The 21,065-nt window shown below is 40.8% G+C and overlaps 2 protein-coding genes across 4 annotated transcripts in view; one reads left to right on the forward strand and one right to left on the reverse strand.

Moving 5' to 3' along the window:
• The first annotated feature begins 1,016 nt into the window (after window positions 1–1,016).
• LOC133405850 (small ribosomal subunit protein eS27-like) lies at window positions 1,017–4,481 on the forward strand. Its single transcript, XM_061682810.1, has 4 exons — window positions 1,017–1,408; window positions 3,426–3,540; window positions 4,039–4,149; window positions 4,243–4,481. The coding sequence occupies exons 2-4, from the start codon at window positions 3,447–3,449 to the stop codon at window positions 4,266–4,268; spliced, it is 231 nt and encodes a 76-aa protein (XP_061538794.1). The 5' UTR covers window positions 1,017–1,408; window positions 3,426–3,446; the 3' UTR covers window positions 4,269–4,481.
• A 1,268-nt stretch (window positions 4,482–5,749) lies between these two features.
• tpm4a (tropomyosin 4a) overlaps window positions 5,750–21,065 on the reverse strand; it is a 32,436-nt gene continuing 17,120 nt past the window's right edge. For all 3 annotated transcript variants that reach the window (XM_061682807.1, XM_061682808.1, XM_061682809.1), the window contains 7 exons: window positions 13,485–13,618; window positions 12,599–12,716; window positions 12,425–12,495; window positions 12,004–12,079; window positions 11,828–11,890; window positions 10,450–10,519; window positions 5,750–6,823 (listed from right to left, as the gene is read on the reverse strand). In XM_061682807.1, coding sequence (XP_061538791.1) covers window positions 6,741–6,823; window positions 10,450–10,519; window positions 11,828–11,890; window positions 12,004–12,079; window positions 12,425–12,495; window positions 12,599–12,716; window positions 13,485–13,618 — 615 coding nt within the window. In that variant the 3' untranslated portion in view covers window positions 5,750–6,740. The remainder of the gene's footprint in view (window positions 6,824–10,449; window positions 10,520–11,827; window positions 11,891–12,003; window positions 12,080–12,424; window positions 12,496–12,598; window positions 12,717–13,484; window positions 13,619–21,065) is intronic.

Genomic DNA, 21,065 nt, shown 5'->3' on the forward strand with positions numbered 1-21,065 from the left:
GCCTTTCGACTTAGCTCCTTCTTTACCACAAAGGACAGATACAAAGTCCGCATCACTGCAGATGCTGCACCGATCCACATGTCGATCTCCCGTTCCATTCTTCCCTCACTCGTGAACAAGACCCCAAGATACTTGAACTACTCCACTTGGAGCAGGATCTCATCCCCGACCTGGAGAGGGTACGCCACCCTTTTTCGACTGAGGACCATGGTCTCAGATTTGGAGGTGCTGATTCTCATCCCAGCCGCTTCACACTTGGCTGCGAACTGCTCCAGTGAGAGTTGGAGGTCACAGCTTGATAAAGCCAACAGAACCACATCATCTGCAAAAAGCAGAGATGCAATACTGAGGCCACCCAACCATAAAAGTGATGAACAGAATCTGTGACAAAGGACAGCCTCGGCGGAGTCCAACCCTCACCGGAAACGAGTCCGACGTACTGCCGGATATGCGGACCAAACTCTGACTCCGGTCGTACAGCCCGTATGAGGGGGTTCGGTAGCCCATACTCCCGAAGCACCCCCCACAGGACCCCCCGAGGGACACGGTCGAACGCCTTCTCCAAGTCCACAAAACACATGTAGACTGGTTGGGCGAACTCCCATGCACCCTCGAGGACCCTGCCGAGGGTGTAGAGCTGGTCCACTGTTCCATGGCCAGGACGAAAACCACACTGCTCCCCCTGAATCTGAGATTCAACTTCCAGACGGAACCTCCTCTCCAGCACCCCTGAATAGACCTTACCAGGGAGGCTGTGGAGTGTGATCCCCCTGTAGTTGGAACACACCCTCCGGTCCCCTTTCTTAAAAAGGGGGACCACCACCCAAGTCTGCCAATCCAGAGGCACTGTCCCCGATGTCCACATGATGTTGCAGAGACATGTTAACCAGGACAGCCCTACAACATCCAGAACCTTGAGGAACTCCGGGCGAATCTCATCCACACCCGGGGCCTTGCCACCAAGGAGCTTTTTAACCACCTCAGTGACCTCAACCCCAGAGATAGGAGAGCCCGCCTCAGAGAACCCAGACTCTGCTCCGTCATGGGAAAGCGTGTCGGTGGAATTGAGTAGGTCTTCGAAGTATTCTCCCCACCGGCTCACAACGTCCCGAGTCGAGGTCAGCAGCGCCCCATCCCCTCTATACACAGTGTTGATGGTGCACTACTTCCCCCTCCAGAGATGCCGGATGGTGGACCAGAATTTCTTCAAAGCCGTCCGGAAGTCTTTCTCCGTGGCCTCACCGAACTTCTCCCATGCCCGAGTTTTTGCTTCAGCGACCACCAAAGCTGCATTCGCTTGGCCAGCCGGTACCCATCAGCTGCCTCATGAGTCCCACAGGCCAAAAAGGCTCGACAGGAATCCTTCTTCAGCTTGACGGCATCCTTCACCGTTGGTGTCCACCAACGGGTTCGTAATATTACAATATTACTGTGAAGTCATATTTTAACATTTTTTTTAAATCCAACTTTATTGTGCCTTTTATACTAGGAAAATACTTGAATTATTGTATTATTAACAATTTTATACGAGACTAATCAAATTTATAATATACGAAGTAAATAGTTATGTTTGTTTGAAATAAACTATTTTACATGCACATTTCAGTTTTTTTTTATTTTTTTTACCTCATTTATAAATGACCTCACTCATCTGACAGATCTATCTGACTTGATTACTGTTAAATCGGTATTGTATGAGTCTTTACATTTTACGACTTATGAAATAAGATATATTTGACGACGAGTACTTTAAGGTAAGGATGATGTTCTCGGACTAGTTAGACCAGCTGTGTCTTCTCTGTGGCGAGCCAACCCCGCCTGCTTAACCAACTCTTATACTCAAATCTAAATGCTTAATCAAACCAACAGCAAACTGTTAAGAGAGACGCATTTAAAAACTGTCTCTCTTTTTTTTCCTTTTAAAACAAATTTTCCTCGGGAGAAAAAAATTGTGTGATTTGAACAAAATGGGGGTAAGTAAGACTTTCTTAGACTACTAGACTTGACGACTATGTTTACTGTATTTTAGTATTCACTTATTAGCAAAAAATGTATAAATATTCATATATTTTTATGGATTTAAAAAAATGAATAAAAATATGATAAAGATAGATCATTTTATTGACACATATTAAGGCTTTGACTGTATAGTATTAGTAAGTTTTCAACAAATGATGCTTGGACTTGTCTGGGCTTGCCCATGCACCTGCATTCAATAAAGGTTAATGTTCATTTAGTGTGCTTGATAGGGAATCAGTCTTATTACTATTGAGTAAGTGATAAGTCATAACTTAAATCTTCTGTTCCATGTGTTGAATATAAAACGAAGTGTGCCTAGACTTTGTGGGCACATTCCTGTCTCGATTCCATTTGACTAATTAACACCATGGCACTGTACTCTGATGTTCTTTAAAGTGTAACCCTCTTTTTTGAAGGTGGCACTCGTTATTGGATGGAAGCTTAATTTGTTTGTACTACCGAACTGAATTCTGAACTGGCAAGGGATGCAAACAGTTTTTTAATACATTAAATAATATATTTAAATAAAACACATCATGCCAGTACAGTGGACAACTGGTTAGCACAGCTGTCTCACAGTTCTCAGGACCCGGGTTTAAATCCGGCCTTGCCTGTGTGGAGTTTGCATGTTCTCACCATGCCTGCGTGGGTTTTCTCCGGGTACTCCAGTTTCCTCCTACATCCCAAAAACATGCGTGGTAGGTTAATTGAAGACTCAAAATTGTCCATAGGTGTGAATGTGAGTGTGTATGGTGGTTTCTTTATATCTGCCCTGCAATTGGCTGGTGACCAGTTCAGGGTGTACCAGGCCTCTCGCCCAAAAGTCAGCTGGGATAGGCTCCAGCACCTCCACGATACTAGTGAGGATAAGCGGTATGGAAAATGGATGGATGGAAAACACATCATAGTTACCCTAACCATGAGATGCTGATTAATAAATGTATTCATGTACCAGTATGCTTTTGCCCTGATCAACTAATTACAGGACGGAGAAACACTGACGTGGCCCCATGAGGCTGATTTTGCCAATATAGTTTAAATTACATCAGCCAGCACGACTGATTCTGAAGGATTTGGGCAGATAAGATTGACATGGCAACACAGAAGCTGAAATCTCATTAGATAACAAAAATAAATAAATAAATAAATAAATGAAATAATAAAACAATCTGGAAACGTACAACCCATGCCTACTCATAATGTTCCTGCATGAATACACTGATTTAATCTTATTATCAAGTCTTGTGTATGATGTGTATTACTGGGTTAGCATCTTCATGGTAAAACTAACAGTTTTATTTTTAAGGCTTTTTTTGCAACAAAGATGTGAGAGTTCTGAGAAGTGCGTAAAAAGCGAAGATAACACATTTACGGGAGTATGTTCAATGAGTGTTTTCGTGTTTCAGAAACAAAAAGTTAAGGACTTGATGTACCCCACCATTGCTGAGGAGAAGGCCAGACATAAGAAGAAGCGTCAGGTGCAGTCTCCTAATAGCTACTTCATGGATGTCAAATGCATGGGTAAGGCACCCTTATATTTACCAACTAATCATTCGTCATGCATTCTTTCACAATTAAAATTAAATTTCAGTTCCTTGCGGGCATCATATATGCCACCACTCGAATGAAGTGAGCAAAAAAAAAAAAAGGCTTAGGTACTGTAATGCCCTTGCATGTGGGCAAGGAGAGCCATAGTCACTGATGAACTTTCAGCAGTTTTACTGAATGGGAGAACAGTCAAACACTAGCTCGCAATGGACTGCTGTAGGCCACAATTCATGCCCAGACGCTCACACGCAGACAAAATGACCAACCCAACTGACTAGCGCTTCTTAGAGCACTAACTAGGCCACGCCCCACTTGCTCATTGACTATTTCAGAAAATGTGTCTGACAAATTTAAAATTGACTTAGTTGTTTAATTTTACATTTGATGAGTAGGCAGGCACTCCAGAAATCAAACTTCGTATACTAACATTAAAAAGTCAATTTTCCATATGATGTTCCCTTTAAATACCAGGCTGCTACAAGATCGCCACCATCTACAGCCATGCCCAGACAGTGGTGCCCTGTGTTGGCTGCTCAATAATCCTCTGCAGGCCCCGTGGAGGGAAATGCAAACTAACTACAGGTGAGAGCAGTGAAATATCAGGTCATTTTCTATTTCCAAATGGTTCTGTGCAGGATGAAACCAACATGTACAGAATGGCTCTTGTCCATCCAGGATGTGCCTTCAGGAGGAAGTATTAGTGAGCGGAAATGTGGGAGCACACACCCTGACTGGCAGGATCACAAACCAAAATGAGTGTCTCATCGGCTACAGAGGGACTGGTCTGACAACTTTAGTCCACGAGACCTTCTCATTCAATGAAGTTGTGATTTAATAAATGAGACATAAAAAATAGAAATCAACACCAGATTTGTCATCTATTGTAAAGATGTAGGTGTTTGAAAATACCTTATTCCAGCAAAATTAAATATCTTATGTGTTAATTTTATAAAATTGCAGGGATTTGATGTTGTCAATTTTCCATGGGAATAAATAAGAATTCTAAGGAATTAAAGATAACAGAGCAGGTATGGGCAAATGTTTGCGCTCAGTTTTTGAATCGGGCAAAGGGGCCAAGTCATTTGTAGGTGAGATGGATCCATTAAAATGTGTGAAATCGTTTATTTTAATAATAACATATTTCATCCTCATTTTATTTGAGTATTCATAATTCATTTCACGATAATCAACCAATTATTTGATAAAAGAAGCAAAAAAAAATACTAAGTATTTTTTTTATTTGACTAATGTTTTCCATCCATTGGACACCACTTATCCTCACTAGGGTTGTGGGTATGCTGGAGCCTATCCCAGCTAACTGCAAGCAGGAGGCGGGGTACACCCTGAACTGGTTGCCAGCCAATCGCAGGGCACATATAAACAAACAACCATTCACACTCGCATTCACACCCACGGACAATTTAGAGTCGTCAATTACCTACCATGCATGTTTTTGGGATGTAGGAGGAAACCTGGAGTACCCGGAGAAAAACCCATGCAGGCACGGGGAGAACATGCAAACTCCACACAGGCGAGACAGGATTTGAAACAAACCGGGGTAAATTAAGACAGGTATTACAAAACTCTTGATAGCGTAAATGCATATTTTAGTGTGATGGATTAAAGAATGGATTATACTTTGCCTACCCCTGGAATAGAACATCTATGAAATTAAATTAAATGTTGTTAAAACTGAAAAAAATGTATATCAATCTAATAGCATACTCTTGGTTCCCTCTTGGTTTCATATAAAAGTTTTACATTTAAAAAAGAAAATCAGTTAATAAATCAAACAATAATTAGTGACACCAAAAACGAAGACCAGATCAGACTGGAATATACATACTGTACGGAGAGTATTTCTTTAACAAAGTTTGCATGCCTGTAAAGTTTGTAAAAATAATACTACCAAACGTTCACGATTCCCATTGGCGATGTGTGGCATGTGCAATATGTGCGGCCGCATAGAGTTACATTTTTGGGGGTATTGCTGTTGAGGGAGATGTGGATAGCACCAAACGAGGATCTCATGGGAAGTTTCCCAAAAAAGTCTCTAGAAATGTACAAGAAATATTCTTCACTTTTCCAACACTAATGACCATACACTTAAAATAAAATGTTATTGCTGTAAAACCATTACAAATCATAGGAATGGACCAAAAAGAAGTCAAATTAGTCAACATTTCTGTAAAACCTTTATTTGGTAACATGGAGGGGATTTGGTGAATTAAGCACTTTAAAAATGTTCTTGACCAAAATTGGAGGCATTTTTAAATGGCCCTGGCATGAGATGATATTTAAAAAATGGTGTTGACAATCTATTTTGCATGTTGTTTGTTTTCTTTGGTCTTGAAAGTTCCTCTGGCATCAAGAAGTGATAAAAAAAATAACAAAACAAAAAAAGGCAGTACTAAACCTCACATTATTCTACTATATACAACAAGGATCCGTGGCTTATCATACTTGACAACACTTCCAGTGGTTTGGGGATTTTGATTGCATATATAATCAGAATATTGCCGACATTGTTGAAATTTAACAAGAGAAATTAAAAAAAATTTAAAAGTTGGCCAAAGCTAGATAATTATCTTGTATGCAATACATGTATACTTTGAACTCAATTGTATTGTACCAGACCTAAAAATAATAATAATAATAATAATAATAATAAAAACATGAACAATGCCCATTAAGACACACAAGTAGGCATTGTATGTGACCAACATTAGCTAACCAACCATGCTGATTGTGTTCACCAGTTGCATTCCACCACAGTGTGGCGCTTCAGAGTCTTGCTACAATTGAGAGAGTTTAACAAAAATAAAAATAAAAAAAATAACGAAAGGTAAACTTTAGTCTGTGCTTCTTCCTCAACTGTGAGGTGTGGCTGGATGGAATAACAATGTCAATTTGAATGGTTTCTATTTAAAGAGGTCTAAATAATTGGAGGCTGGATGTGGGGATAGAATTTGTGCAGTTTGAGAGGAACCGTGTGTTTAACTTCACATCTTGAAAACAAAATTGCATTTTGGAAAAAAACAAAACAAAAAGAACATCGAGGGACATTAAACTAATCCCCCCTTACTCAAGGAATGCAGTGGAATGGAGTTGAACATTTATGGAATGTTACATCTCATCCTTGTGTGTGCATGCGAATGTGTGTGTGTGTTTGTTTATAAGCTGTTAAGTTCCTGCAGGGTCTGGTCCAGGATTTGATGCATGTCCAGATTCTCCTCTTTGGCATGTGACAATTGTTCTGCAAAGATATAGAAAAATAGACACAGTGAACCTTCAACTACTGTGAAATAGAAATAAGTATAAACGTGTGCTTATTAATTCCACAGTGTGGCTTTTGTCACCAAAACTCTTGCTCGACTAGACACTATTTTGGTTAAGATGTGCAACATGCAGACAATCCCAACCACAATGATGTGCTTATCATGCAACAAAGAGGAGATGTCTTTACTTGGGAAATGTTAGAATATGGACAAATAGCACATACATCGACCAGCCACAACATTAGGTATACCTGCACAAGGTAATGGGATCAAATATAAAGAGCTGTATTAAACAGTCAGCCTTTACATACCGTAGTTCCTCAAATAGGGGACAGGGGGCGTTAATTTACTCAACGAAATAAATCAATTGATGGGGAAGCCTTTTTGTGAAAGCATTTTTGGAATAATATTACCCCTCCTATACGCTTCAAACACATTTTAACTTTTCAAATCACACTTTTAAACACATTGTTAACATATTTGAAATCACCGACATCCAAAAATGATTTGTCGTGATCTGAAAACAACACACATTTAAGTGTATTTTTCAGTTGTCATCATTAAGGATTTTTTGTCACTCATTCACAATTTTAGCAAACCGAATGGAACAACTTTTTTTTGGATCACATTAAAGCCAGAGCCAAAGTTAGTTGCCACTTGATTTATAAAAAAAACAAAAACAAAAACGAGACAGTTAGGTCATTTTTTTTTGCTTCTCCGTACAAGCACTTTGTATAAGTTAATAAAAGAGCAAAATTATTGTGTGTAGATTTTTTTTCATTGTCCAAAGTTCTCAAATTGGTATTGTACATAACTGACAGTAAAGATCCATTTATCTTTAACTTTCGTACTTATACATTCCAGTCTGTAGTTTTTCTTTTACTGAAGTACAGAAGTTGAATGGGTATTTCTACTTTTACAACTGTATTTTATACACAAGAATCTATAAACTCTCTATAATCGCTGTTATTAACTGAGATAATAGTTTGTCTCCAGATGGGAAAAGGGGGCATTAATTAGAGTGGGGTCCACAATTTGAGTAAATAAAGTAATAATGCTCATTTTGAGGTATCAAGTTCAAGAATATTGTTAGCCTAATGGCATATATTTCCCAAGTCATTTTTAACTTATTGTCACAATATCAATAAAAGATACTGTACTTATGTGCTTGCTAAAAATTGTGTTTCTTTCCCTCTTACGGTATATCTGAACTAGATTCTCAGTCATCCAGGTCATGATGTAATCTGAAAAGGTTGAATCGAGGCAACTGGACTCTTCTTGTTTGTTTAATTTTATTTTTTCAATATTTTTTCATATAAAAAATGAATAAGGCAATTATGATTACAAATCATAAAGCTAACGATAAATGCATTATTTTGGTTGTAGTTTGCCGTGGTATAGAACAGCACAGTTGGTTCTGATACTGTACGTACAGGTAGACTCAAGTGTTGGTAAATGAAGTGAAATACTGGAACAACTCAGTACGACGCACTGCAGTGACTGTGAAATTCTGCTTTATTTTACGTTTATGACTTTTTACATTGTAAAAAGTTAGGATTTGACTCAGCAGCTGATACTGTATTTAGTATGCCTGAGAAGAGCCAACATTGTAAACTTCACTTTTTGCACAAATTAATCTTTAAAACTTAAAAAAATGCTGACTATTGTTTGTTTGAATAGAAACGCACCACAAGGAAATTATTTGAGTCACTGCCACAACCATAATTTTATAGGCTACCTGTGAAAACTATTATCATATTAATAAACAACATTTTTAAATGAATAGTTGACAGTTTCAATAAAAAATACATTTAATTATCTTTTTATTTTTGGGGATGATACAGCTCTTGTATTGAATGTTATTACAATAAGCAGATGTACAAAAGTGACTGTTCAGTGTCCATAAAACCAACAAAATCATGTTAAAGGGGAAAATAAACTACATTCACACAAAGTCTCACCTGAGGCAACATACAGTCTTTGTCAACGCACTTGCAAAAGAGTGCACATCAATGTAAATGATGTCACTGGTGCTGTTTTACATGACTATGCGGGCATGAATGATGAGGAAGAAGAGAAGGAAAGAGAAAGCTTTTTAATTGGCGTTTGATGAGATGGACAGAAGGCACGTTGAAAGGATGAATTTGAGCCCAAAAAAAAAAAAAAAAAAGAAAGAAAAAGCCAAGCGCATCTACAGAGATGTCATGTCATTGAGAGCATGGTCCAGCTCCTCGCTAATAGCCTTGTACTTCAGCTTCTGAGCATAGAGCTCATCTGGAGGTCAGGAAGTACAGGCGGGTGTCGTGGAGAGCAGAGCCCAAAAGCAGAGAAAGAGGCAGGGAGGCAGGCAGGCAGAGGGAGGAAGAAGAAGGGGGGGGTCAGCAAGAAAAACATGGAAGATGAAATGAGTGAATGCTTGACCATTTAAAAAAATACTTTATGAACATTTTGAAAAGGTTGATACATTAAACACAGAAAAAACAATCCAATTTTGGTTAAATTTAGGTGAACTTTTGGCACTTGACTTTGGTTGAAAGGCGGGGTACACCCTGAACTTGTCACCAAACAATCATCGACATTCACATTTACACCCATGGTCAATTTAGTGTCTTCAGTGAACGTAACATGCTTGTTTTTGGAATGTGGGTCGAAGGCAGAGTATCCACCGAAAACCCTTGCAAGCACGTGGAGGAAGGCCAGAACCGAGATTCAAACCTTGATCTGCTAAAAACTATTACACTGTACTCTCACTGTTAAATATATTTAAAGGGGAAAAAAAGCTGGTGCCTCCGCTTTATTTTGTAAGCAACAAAGTAAATGGAGTCCCACGAACAGCAACGCATATCCACAAAACATACTGTGCTTGGAGCAAATATTTTATATTTAATACAGAGAAGGAGTAGCAGTTTGTTTTGTCTCACATCTTAATCTTCATGCTGCATCTCCCTGTCCGTTTTCTCTTCTGGGTGCGATAGCAAAGACCTCTGCCTCTACATTTCAAAAAGCTCAAAGTAGGTGTGACCAGTATTTTTCTTTTCATTGGCTTATGGGGCAAAAGAACTGTTTGTGCTCCTTGAATTCTGCCAAGCATCATGTAACATGACCTGCGCGCGCAAACGACAGTCAAAAGAGTTATTGGTAATGTATTAGTACGCGCTATTAACTTTCAACATGTGTTCATACGTGTTTTTGTTGTTGTTTTTTTTCCCGTGTGACCACTTTCCTTCTTTTTAATGTTCTGATGCAGGTCATATTTAATTTTATTTTTAGAATACAAAACTCGATGTGAGCTGTAAATGGCCCCTGGGCCAGACTATGGATACTCACAGCTAAACGAAGCTAATCTTAGACATCTGAGCACATTCTGTCCCTCTATTAGCGGGTTTTAACTTTCCACATATTTACATATTCTATACCACAAAAATGTTCCAGTGGTGCTGAAATAGGACACCCCCTCTGAGATCTACGTAAAACAGAGCTTTGTATTGACAAACCAGCTGTGTAATCCACGCAACTAAGTACAAATGATTTTTTTTCTTTTCTTTAAGTCTTTCGTTTGTGCTGTCTATATTTTTGGACACAATGAGCAGAATTAAACTCATACCTTCCAGGTCATCGATAGACTTTTCCAGTTTCGCCACTGTCCTCTCTGCAAATTCTGCACGGGTTTCGGCCTGATGGGAACACAGACAATAATCTATTATTACTAAATGGAGTGAATACGGTACTTATGGTCCCATGGGTTTTAATTTTAAAAATTTCTTTTTGAGGATGCTTGTTCGAGAAATTAAACTGGAAATACATGGGCATAGATGACCGCAGTGTATTCCACTGGACATCCTCAATTGCTTTACGATACTGCATACAGTTATGGACTATCAAAAGGCAACTTCTTCAAAATGGAATACCAAGATACCATTTATGGATCTTATTAAGCTCTACTACTACAATTAATACTAATAGTAATAAAAGTTACTGTTACGGACTACCATTCCAATGTGTCCCAAGAGTTCCTCCTTCAGTGGTCTACATTAAAACATATTTTCATAAACCTTTGCATAAAACATTTCTTAATATCTTAATACAATTTATTTTAATGTGATCATGTAAAATAGTCTTTTGAGCATGTACAGTTCTGTGAAAAAAAATATTTACCCCCTTCTCAAATTCTTATTTTTTTTGCGTAGGTTGCCCACTATAATGTTTAAGATCCTCAAACAAATGCCAATTCCAAAGATAACCCAAGTAAAGAAAATGTGGTTTTAAAATGGTGATTTCATTTATTAAGGGGAAAAAATTATTGAAAGCTACCAGGCCCTGTGCCTCAGCAGCAACAACTGAATTCAAACTTTATAAATGGCTTTCTAGCCCTTTCTAGAATGCTAGATGTCAATTACTTTATTTCTCATCCGTTCTTGAATTTCTTTGGTTCGTGGCATTTGGTTGCAGCTTTCTGAGGTCTTTTGACCGATTTTATTTTCTTTATTTTCTATTTAAGTGATTTCTTCATTGAACAGGTCTGGAGGTAATCAGTTTCGGGTGTGATCTGTTAAAATTAACTCATCTTTCCAAAAAAATGTGATTAGCCACAGTTAAGTCATTATTTAGCAAGGGGGACAATTACTTTTTCACACAGGGCCAGGTAGCTTTGAATAGAAAGTTTTTTCCTTAATTAATAAAATCACCATTTAAAAACTGCATTTTGTTTACTTGGGTTATCTTTGTCTGATATTTACATTTGTTTGATGAGCCTAAACATTAAAGAGGAGAAACTATATAAAAATAAAAATAAAGAAGAATTTTAGAAGGGGGGCAAACCCTTTTTCAAATAACTATATATAGCCACATAAATATTTAACTAAGAAGTTGTAAGATTGGAAGAATTCCTTTATCGTAACATCTGTGACTTGTTTCACTTGTGAGAAAGTCTATGAACATTAATTTAAAAAACAACATTGGCCTGAATCGAACATGAAACACACCTCCTTCAGTTTGTCAGTGAGAACTTTGATCTCCTCCTCGTACTTGTCCTCCTTTTCTGAGTACTGTTTACACATACAACACAGACACACAATATTACCTCACGTGGAGGCTAGTTGTTATTGCAGTGTGACTGTTGTTGATCATATACTTTATGTCTCACAGCACACTTCCTCACCTTCTCCGACTGGGCTTCTAAGGACTTCAAGTTGTTGGTTACATTTTTCAGCTCCTCCTCCAGGTCGCTGGCTTTACTGTGGAAACGTTTACGTGGAAAATACATGAGGGTCATTGAACGCAAAAGGATTTTCACCTCAACTAAAAAGGAAAAAGAAGTCAAGTACCTAAAACTATGGTTACATATTTACAATTACCATATGTCACCTTGTCCAAATTATTTTGAGTCCCTAGAGTTGCTTTGTATAAAATGACTAATTCCTATGGTAAACTGAAATATTATCTTCAATTAAAATGTAAAATCTTCATTACAATCACATCTTAATTGTTTCGTTCTAGCTCCATCATGTAAAGTAAAAAATGTAAACTTGTCCTTATAATTCCGGACCTAACTGGATGTCATAAACAGATGGGGGTTTTACCATTCCGAGAGCTCGGCCCTCTCCTCGGCTCGCTCCAGATCCAACTCCAGGATCACCAGCTTGCGAGCCACCTGGAGGAAGAGTCACGGGATTTTAAGCCTCTCAGATGGCTCCAAAATTAACATTACCAAAGTGTCAGTCTCGTTCTTTGAATTCTCAGATTCAATGTCTTACCTCTTCGTATTTGCGGTCGGCCTCCTCCGCAATGTGTTTAGCCTCCTTCAGCTGCATCTCCTGAATCTCCATCTTCTCCTCATCCTTCATTGCTCGGGTTTCGATCACCTTCATTCCTCTGAAGCAGGACAGGGAACAGGTGGTAACGTGAAGGTAGTGAAAAAAATCAAAGACGTTATCAACAGAGGCTTCATGAGCTATTAGATTAAAGTCAAGTGAAGGAGTTGGCTTCAGAAAGCCTATATAATAATATACAATATGTAGCTAAAAGATTCCACAGTATGGTACCTAACCTTGGAGCACATTATTAGAAATAATTAAAACACTAACCATTGTGTATCTTATAGTTTTAACCCAAGATAGAGTTTGTAGCAAGCCTGTTTGTGTTGACGTTTTGGCTAACATATGCTTACCAACCTTAAGTATCTACTGTATACCTCAGACCACCAGACAAGACTACCAAAGGTCACATATTTTAATACAGCTCACTTCTGATGTGAAAGATTTTAATTATTGGCACCTACCTACCTATAACAGTACAGTTTAAAGCCCCCCCCCAAATTAAATGCGCAACAAATAAACTCTGGAATAAATATTCATAGCTGCATACATTTTGAAAATCTGTCACTTGGACACAGACACACACTGTATGTTTACACTTTTGTGCTAACAAACTATGTGTTCTATTCCAATACTTTGCCAATGATAATAATTGTACTGCTAGAGGAAGTATCACATCATGGTATCAATGAACAGATATCATGTAGTGCTATCTCTACAGAGTCTGTTCAGTGGTTTGTACTTATTCAAGGCTAATAGGAAACGTGAAGGAAGTGGCATGCAGCCACATATAAACTGCATGTGCCATACAGAGAAACCAGCTAACCTCTCGCTCTCATCTGCAGCTTTCTCAGCCTCCTCCAGTTTCTGCAGCGCTGTGGCCAGCCTCTCCTGGGCCCGGTCCAACTCCTCCTCCACCAGCTGGATGCGACGGTTCAGAGCAGCGACATCACCCTCTGCCTGAAAGACCGCAGGAAAGGGGGAAGATACATTTAGTCATTCATTCAACTTTAACTCATCCAAGATGGAGCACCCTTCCCCCTTCAATTAAACAGGAAGAAGGGGAAATAGCACAAACAGTGGAAGGTTGAAAAAAAACTCCACTGCTTGATAAAGACTAGCAAACAGAAAAAATAACAGCCTGTACCTTGATTTTTTTCCCTAGACTGCATAATAATATGAAGGCATAGAAATTCACTTTTCCAGTATGTCTCCACATCAAAAAGGGGGTGAAAAGACTCCAAAGTTTAATTCAATGTGTTATTTCTAAATTCAGTTCTCTCCTCCAAATATCAGGCATAATAATTGGTTAATCACTAAATTGATCGCTATTAATTCAGTCGATTGTGTGAAACTGACGGAAGCGATTGAAGCAAAATGGAGTACACTACTTGGCTGTAACCAGTAAAGGTGTTGTTGATACTGTCAACTGGTTTTGTCTAAAGAAAAACAACATTATATGGGAAGCTGACTGACAGTGCCTGCATGGTTGCAGTCAGCATTCACAAAGTTGCAGATTCTTTTTTGTAAGATAACTTCCATTATTCACTGAAAATCTCATCTATTCACTGTGTTGGTGCTTGGTGGTGTTGTCAGATTTAATTCACTGATGGCATTTTTTATTCGTAAGCAATACTGTGCTTATGACTGAACACATTGGTGTATTAGTGATATGCCGTCACCAGCATATTGCACCTCCTCATTTTTGACATACATAAGCGCATCAGTAGGAGTGCTCCTGCTCACCTCAACTTGCCACCATCCCAAGACAAGGGGAGGATGTTGTAAATAATTACTGTGCTGTACATTTAATAAAACATAATGCATTCTGTGGCGATCGTCGTGTCGTGCCTTTCACAACTGGTGTGACATTGTAAACATCCCTAGAAATGCCGACTTACAATTCTTTGGCGTACTTGTGCTGCCGTCCGGTATTTGTGTGGCCATCCTGTTCTCATACAAATTTACTTATCCAATAAACAACCTTTTAGTGAATGTCAGTGGTAAATAAAACAAATAAATAAATAAAAGAAGAAAAAAAACCTGTGACAGTGGGAGTTTGAATACGTTTGATAGCTTTCCGGGAGTTCCTTTCACGTAGTGCAATATGATGTTTCACCTTCATGGGGCGCTGTACTTACTACAGCCTCCGGAGTGCAGCGATAGAAAGGTGCTTAAGTTGACGGCAGATGCGCACATCCAGTTTTGACGAAGAACGCCGCCCCCATTCCAGGGTCGCTTCACCCAGAGTGCATAACTGGCATGAAGGTGCCAAAATGACATACTTAAGGGAGAATCTGTGCAGCCAGAGAAAGTGCAGAACTGCGTGCCTTTTCTGACTTAAGCACACAAGAGAATATTTATAAAGTGCTTTGCCATCATCTTGTGACATCTATATGCAATTACAAATCCATTTAATTATTGGATTTTCACTATTTACAGCAGGGATTGGTCCCTATCTGCGGTGTATAGTGGGGGTTCATCCATCCATCCATTTTCTGAGCCGCTTCTCGTCACTAGGGTCGCGGGCGTGCAGCCTATCCCAGCTGTCATCGGGCAGGAGGCGGGGTACACCTTGAACTGGTTGCCAGCCAATCGCAGGGCACATACAAACAAACAACCATTTGCACTCACAGTCATGCCTACGGGCAATTTAGAGTCTCCAATTAATGCATGTTTTTGGGATGTGGGAAGAAACCGGAGTGCCCGGAGAAAACCCACGCAGGCACGGGGAGAACATGCCAACTCCACACAGGCGGGGCCGGGGATTGAAGGGGGTTCAATTGTGTGTGTGTGTGTGTGTGTGTGTGTGTGTATGTATATATATATATATATATATATATATATATATATATATATATATATATATATATATATAAATAAAATAAAGACATCTCTTATGGCACAGCGGCACAAAATTATTCTGCTCAATATGACACTGGCATGGGAACAGGAGCTCAGAACATTTAGAGACTATCCAATCTCATGAAAAATTAACAGTTATTTGGTTGTTTATCCTATTTCAAATCAGCCCTTTGTTTTTCATTTTGTGTTTAATTTCTCAACATAGCCAGCTTCACTTTTCCAATTAAATAAACACCCCATTCCCTTTTTTACCCTTACCCCTCACTATTTTGTAATTCCAACAACATACTTGATGATGCCTTTTAAACGCCTGCTGGGGGTCTTTGCTGGACATCTGCATGACAGGACATCCCTATAATAAATAACAGTTGACAAAACCCAAATACTTTTTTTAAATTTCTGAAGATTGTAGTATTTGAAGCCCTAAATCAATTTCCAGTAGCTCTACATCTACAATTGGGGTGTTTCCTCTAATCTGCCCTTCTCTTCGTAAAACAAAGGCAGGAGGAGGAAAAAAAACAAAAAACAGACAACTATATAGGAATTTCCTCTGAGATGTCGGTGTATTTGTCAATCCATCACCTGTTGGAGGGGTTGCACACTTGAGATCCAGTCTGCATGAGAGATTCAACTCCACAGATTAACCCTTTCAGTCTTAAAATGACTTTTATTTGCTTATAGAAATTGTCACTTAGTAAAACCTCAAGCACTAAAAATGTACTTGTGTAATGTAATGTAAAAGAGAGCAGCTAGCAGTTCCTTAGACAAACATGATTCTGTGTTCAGCTGCAGGGCAGAAGTTAGTAGGTCAGTGACTCATTAAGCTCGTCATGCTGTCCAGAAGTTAGATCGACACCAAGCACGAGTGCTTTTCACTTGGATCAGCAGTGGTCAGCATTCGTTCAGACGTGGTGAAATAAAACGAGGACAAAAAGGAAGCATTGCAGAGAGGTTGGTGAGCTCAGTACAGAGCATGGGTTAATTGACAATAATCTTGGTCCAATTTGGCTATAAAAATTCAATTAACCTTGCCCTCGAAACATACGATCGTGGACGCCTGCTGTGTGTCCCACCATCTGGATTTCCTCATGTGCAGCGGGAACTCAGGTTATGACGTAGCTCTGTTCCAGCAGTGGCTACGTACCCGTACTCGTACATAAAGCAGAATCCACCGTTGTGTGTCGCTTACCAACGCCAACACAGTAGTAAAGTCAGAACATGTATTGTTCGTTGCTGTGTTTGGGTCTTGTTTCTTTGTTTAGGTTATGCTGTGTCAAGCACTTTGGTCAACTGTGTTGTTCTTCAAGTGCTGTACAAATAAAGCTGGACTGGATTGGATAACTACAGTAAATATTCATAAATATTTTATTCTTCATATGCGATGATGTAATATATAATGTAACTATATCACACTGGCAGTTTGTTGTATTTGTTATTTTTATTTTGCTTTTTTTACTCTGCTGTCTGAAGCCAGGTCAGCACTGTAAATAACAAATTGTTCTCAATCGCGTTACCTGAATAAAATGAGGTTAAAAATATATATACAGTACATATTTGTATGAAAAACGCTTCTTGGCCATACATATAAAACAATCAAATGATAAAAGCAAGTTCGGCGGTAGTAGTTCACTGGACGAGGTATACAACTTTGTATGTTTGTACCGTCGTAAACCACTGATGAAGCTGTTATGTGTGTGTCATAAACATATCACATCAGCAGACCTTAGTGCACCTGGTATGGGATAAATTCCCACTAAACATGCCCAGCCATTGCCTAGCTAGCAGTTCAAGGTGTAGTCCTCTATTTCCCCTTGGTCAGCTGTGATAGACTCCATATGCTACCACGGCTATAAACAGGATTAGTGGTCTGTAAAATGGATGAACCCTTCAACTCTTTGAAGGAAAAAAATGCAATCTATTTATTAAATTTGAAGAAAGGGGTGTGACTTTTGGCCGATGTTGGGATCTTGGGTATTGTTCAAAATCTTTGACCCTATACTCCCAAAAACATCCTGACCTTTGTTATGTACACACAAAAGCAGCTGGGATACAAATGTGGTCACCAGAAAAAAGTATCCAAAATGGTATGTCCCAGAATTTAAGGCAGGACATTTGGAAGAGACTACTGAAATGAAACCCTAGGTCTGGGCCACATTGGTACCTATTATGCACTACTGCATTTAGGAGTGGTGTAAGAGTGATGTCAGCCCGTCACTGGGTCAGTTGGATATTTAAAGAAATGAAGACATGGTTTCCTTTTGAAAGCAATACAATTTATCCATGTTGTCGCTGCTGTTGTTTTAACTGGTTGGAAAGTCTTTCCATTTTACCAAACACCCCCCACCCCACCCCCAGAGTCATAGAGTCTGCTGCACTGCTGCCGGGGGAGGCTACTGACTTCAGGCAGGAAATGTCTGCTGAATCAGAGTCGACGTGTGTTAAAACAGTTACCAGCTGATAAGAGGAGAAAACCTCACCCACCATGGGGTGAATGAAAAGCACTGAATCGGCTCAACATCGTTAAATCTACTTTGAACGGGCTGACATCTGTCGACAGCACATCTGGCTAAAGAGAACAGAACTTGGGTGGAACCTGAAATAACAGAAATGACCTACTACTTCCTGAATTGTGTTCAACGAAAAAATCCTGTTGGAGTACAAACAAACAGGCTTTTCATTAGCTTTAGGTCAACTAGACTAGACACATTAGCACGCTTCCAGACATAACACACTACAAGCACTCATTCAACCCCGTTACCTCCCCTAAAAGACATAATTGCAGGCTAGGAACTAGCGAGAATGGTGTCCAGTTAAGTGTAGGTTGTCATTTAACATGCCAAGTTCGTTGTCACATTTCTGTGGGGCCAATTATGTATTACTCGTGCACTCACTGTAGTTGTCTCACCATGCTGCACTATTTGCATATGCTGGCCACTCATGCCAGAGTAGCATCTGCTCCATTTGCACACTGATTGAGGAGTATCTGCAAAATTTGCACAACCAACATTGTCCCAGACTATCGTACTACTCGCTTGAACTCTCGGCGCCCTCTGGACTATTGCAATATTAGTCATTCGAACTGTTCTAAGTGCTAGAGGACTCTGCATCTTTTTGCAGCATTGTCAAAAAAAAAAAAAATAACAATGTACTGGCATTACCAGATAACAAGCAACCCTTTACTGCTCAGTGACTGCTTTTTTTTGCCAATGTCTTTCTGTCTCCAAAGTGTTCTGTAAATTGACTGTCTGTTGTCGTACTAGAGCGGCTCCAACTACCGGAGACAAATTCCTTGTGTGTTTTTGGACATACTTGGCAAATAAAGATGATTCTGATTCTGAAGTCACCAACACAAAGACAATGGGAAACCGCCAGCAGATTGAAGTCACAAATTGGTGCAAAACAGTTAATGTGATCAGGTTTCCCCCTAACCCAGATGAGGGGGAATCCCTTGAGGACAACGAACGCTGTTTCAAGAGATACAAATTCTATACAAGCCAGACTGGCATGCATGTAATTAACAGCTTTTTCCCACAATTCAATAACTTCCAGCCAGATCAAAAGATGCCACAGAATGTCATATTGAGACTGTTCCTCTATTATTTATTCATGTAGAGTATTAATTGTTACTGCTTTTGTTTATTGTTGCTGAGGCGGCCGACCGGAGCTGTGGCCGTAAGGTGGTCGGTGCCTGTCGTGGCGGCAATCCCCGAACCCGTTGGTGGACACCAATGGTGAGGGCTTCCGTCAAGCTGAAGAATGAGTTCTATCGGGCCTTTTTGGCCTGTGGGACTCCTGAGGCAGCTGATGGGTACAGGCTGACCAAGCGGAATGCAGCTTTGGTGGTCGCTGAAGCAAAAACCCGGGCATGGTAGGAGTTAGGTGAGGCAATGGAGAAAGACTTCAGGACTGGCTTCGAGGAACTTCTGGTCCACCATCCAGCATCTCGGGACAGTGCACTATCAACACTGTGTATAGTGGGGATGGGGCGCTGCTGACCTCGACTTGGGACGTTGTGAGTCGGTGGGGAGAATACTACGAAGACCACCTCAATTCCTTCCCATGAGGACGCAGAGTCTGGGTTCTCTGAAGCGGGCTCTCCTATCTCTGGGGTTGAGGTCACAGAGGTGGTTAAAAATCTCCTCGGTGGCAAGGCCCTGGGGGTGGATGAGATTCGCCCAGAGTTCCTCAAGGCTCTGGATGTTGTGGGGCTGTCCTGGTTGACACGCCTCTGCAACATTGCGTGGACATCGGGGACAGTGCTTCTGGATTGGCAGACTGGGGTGGTGGGTCCCCCGTTTTCAGAAGGGGAACCGGAGGGTGTTTTCCAACTACAGGCGGAATCACACTCCTCAGCCTGCCTGGTAAGGTCTATTCGTGGAACAGTGGACCAGCTCTACACCCTTGGCAGGGTCCTCGAGGGTGCATGGGAGTTCGCCCAACCAGTCTACATGTGCTTTGTGGACTTGGAGAAGGCGTTCAACCGTGTCCCTCGGGGAGTCCTGTAGGGGATGCTTCGGGAGTACCAAACCCCCTGATACGGGCTGTTCGGTCGCTGTACGACCGGTGTCAGAGTTTGGTCTGCATTGCCGGCAGTAAGTCGGACTCGATTCCGGTGAGGGTTGGACTCCGCCAAGGCTTTGTCACCGATTCTGTTCATAACTTTTATGGAATTTCTAGGCGCAGCCGAGGCGTAGAGTTGGTCCGGTTTGGTGGCCTCAGTATTGCATCTCTGCTTTTTGCAGATGATGTGGTTCTGTTGGCTTCATCAAGCCGTGATCTCCAACTCTCACTGGAGCGGTTCGCAGCCGAGTGTGAAGCGGCTGGGATGAGAATCAGCACCTCCAAATCTGAGACCATGTTCCTCAGTCGGAAAAGGGTGGCGTGCCCTCTCAGGGTCGGGGTGAGATCCTGCCCTAAGTGGAGGAGTTCAAGTATATTGGGGTCTTCTTCACAAGTGAGGGAAGAATGGAACGGGAGATCGACAGGCGGACTTTGTATCTGTCCGTTGTGGTAAAGAAGGAGCTAAGCCGAAAGGCCAAGCTCTCAATTTACCAGTCAATATATGTTCCTACCCTCACCTATGGTCAGGGTAGGAGCTGTGGGTCGTGACCGAAAGAACAAGATCCAGGATACAAGCGGCCGAAATGAGTTTCCTCCGCAGGGTGTCCGGGCTCTCTCTTAGAGATAGGGTGAGAAGCTCGGTCAGCCGGGAGGATCTCAGAGTAGAGCCGCTGCTCCTTCACATCAAGAGGAGCCAGATGAAGTGTCTGGGGCATCTGATTCGGATGCCTCCCGGACGCCTCCCTGATGAGGTGTTCCGGGCACATCCCACCGGGAGAAGATCCCGGGGACGACCCAGGACACGCTGGAGAGACTACGTCCTACGGCTGGCCTGGGAACGCCTCGGGATCCCCCCAGAAGAGCTGAATGAAGTGGCTGGGGAGAGGGAAGTCTGGGCGTCCCTGCTAAAGCTACTGCCCCCGCGACCCGACCTCGGATAAGCGGTAGAAAATGGATGGATGGATGAATTATTCATGTGTGC

This window comes from Phycodurus eques, chromosome 8 (genome assembly GCF_024500275.1).
Source record: "Phycodurus eques isolate BA_2022a chromosome 8, UOR_Pequ_1.1, whole genome shotgun sequence".
NCBI lineage: Eukaryota > Metazoa > Chordata > Actinopteri > Syngnathiformes > Syngnathidae > Phycodurus > Phycodurus eques.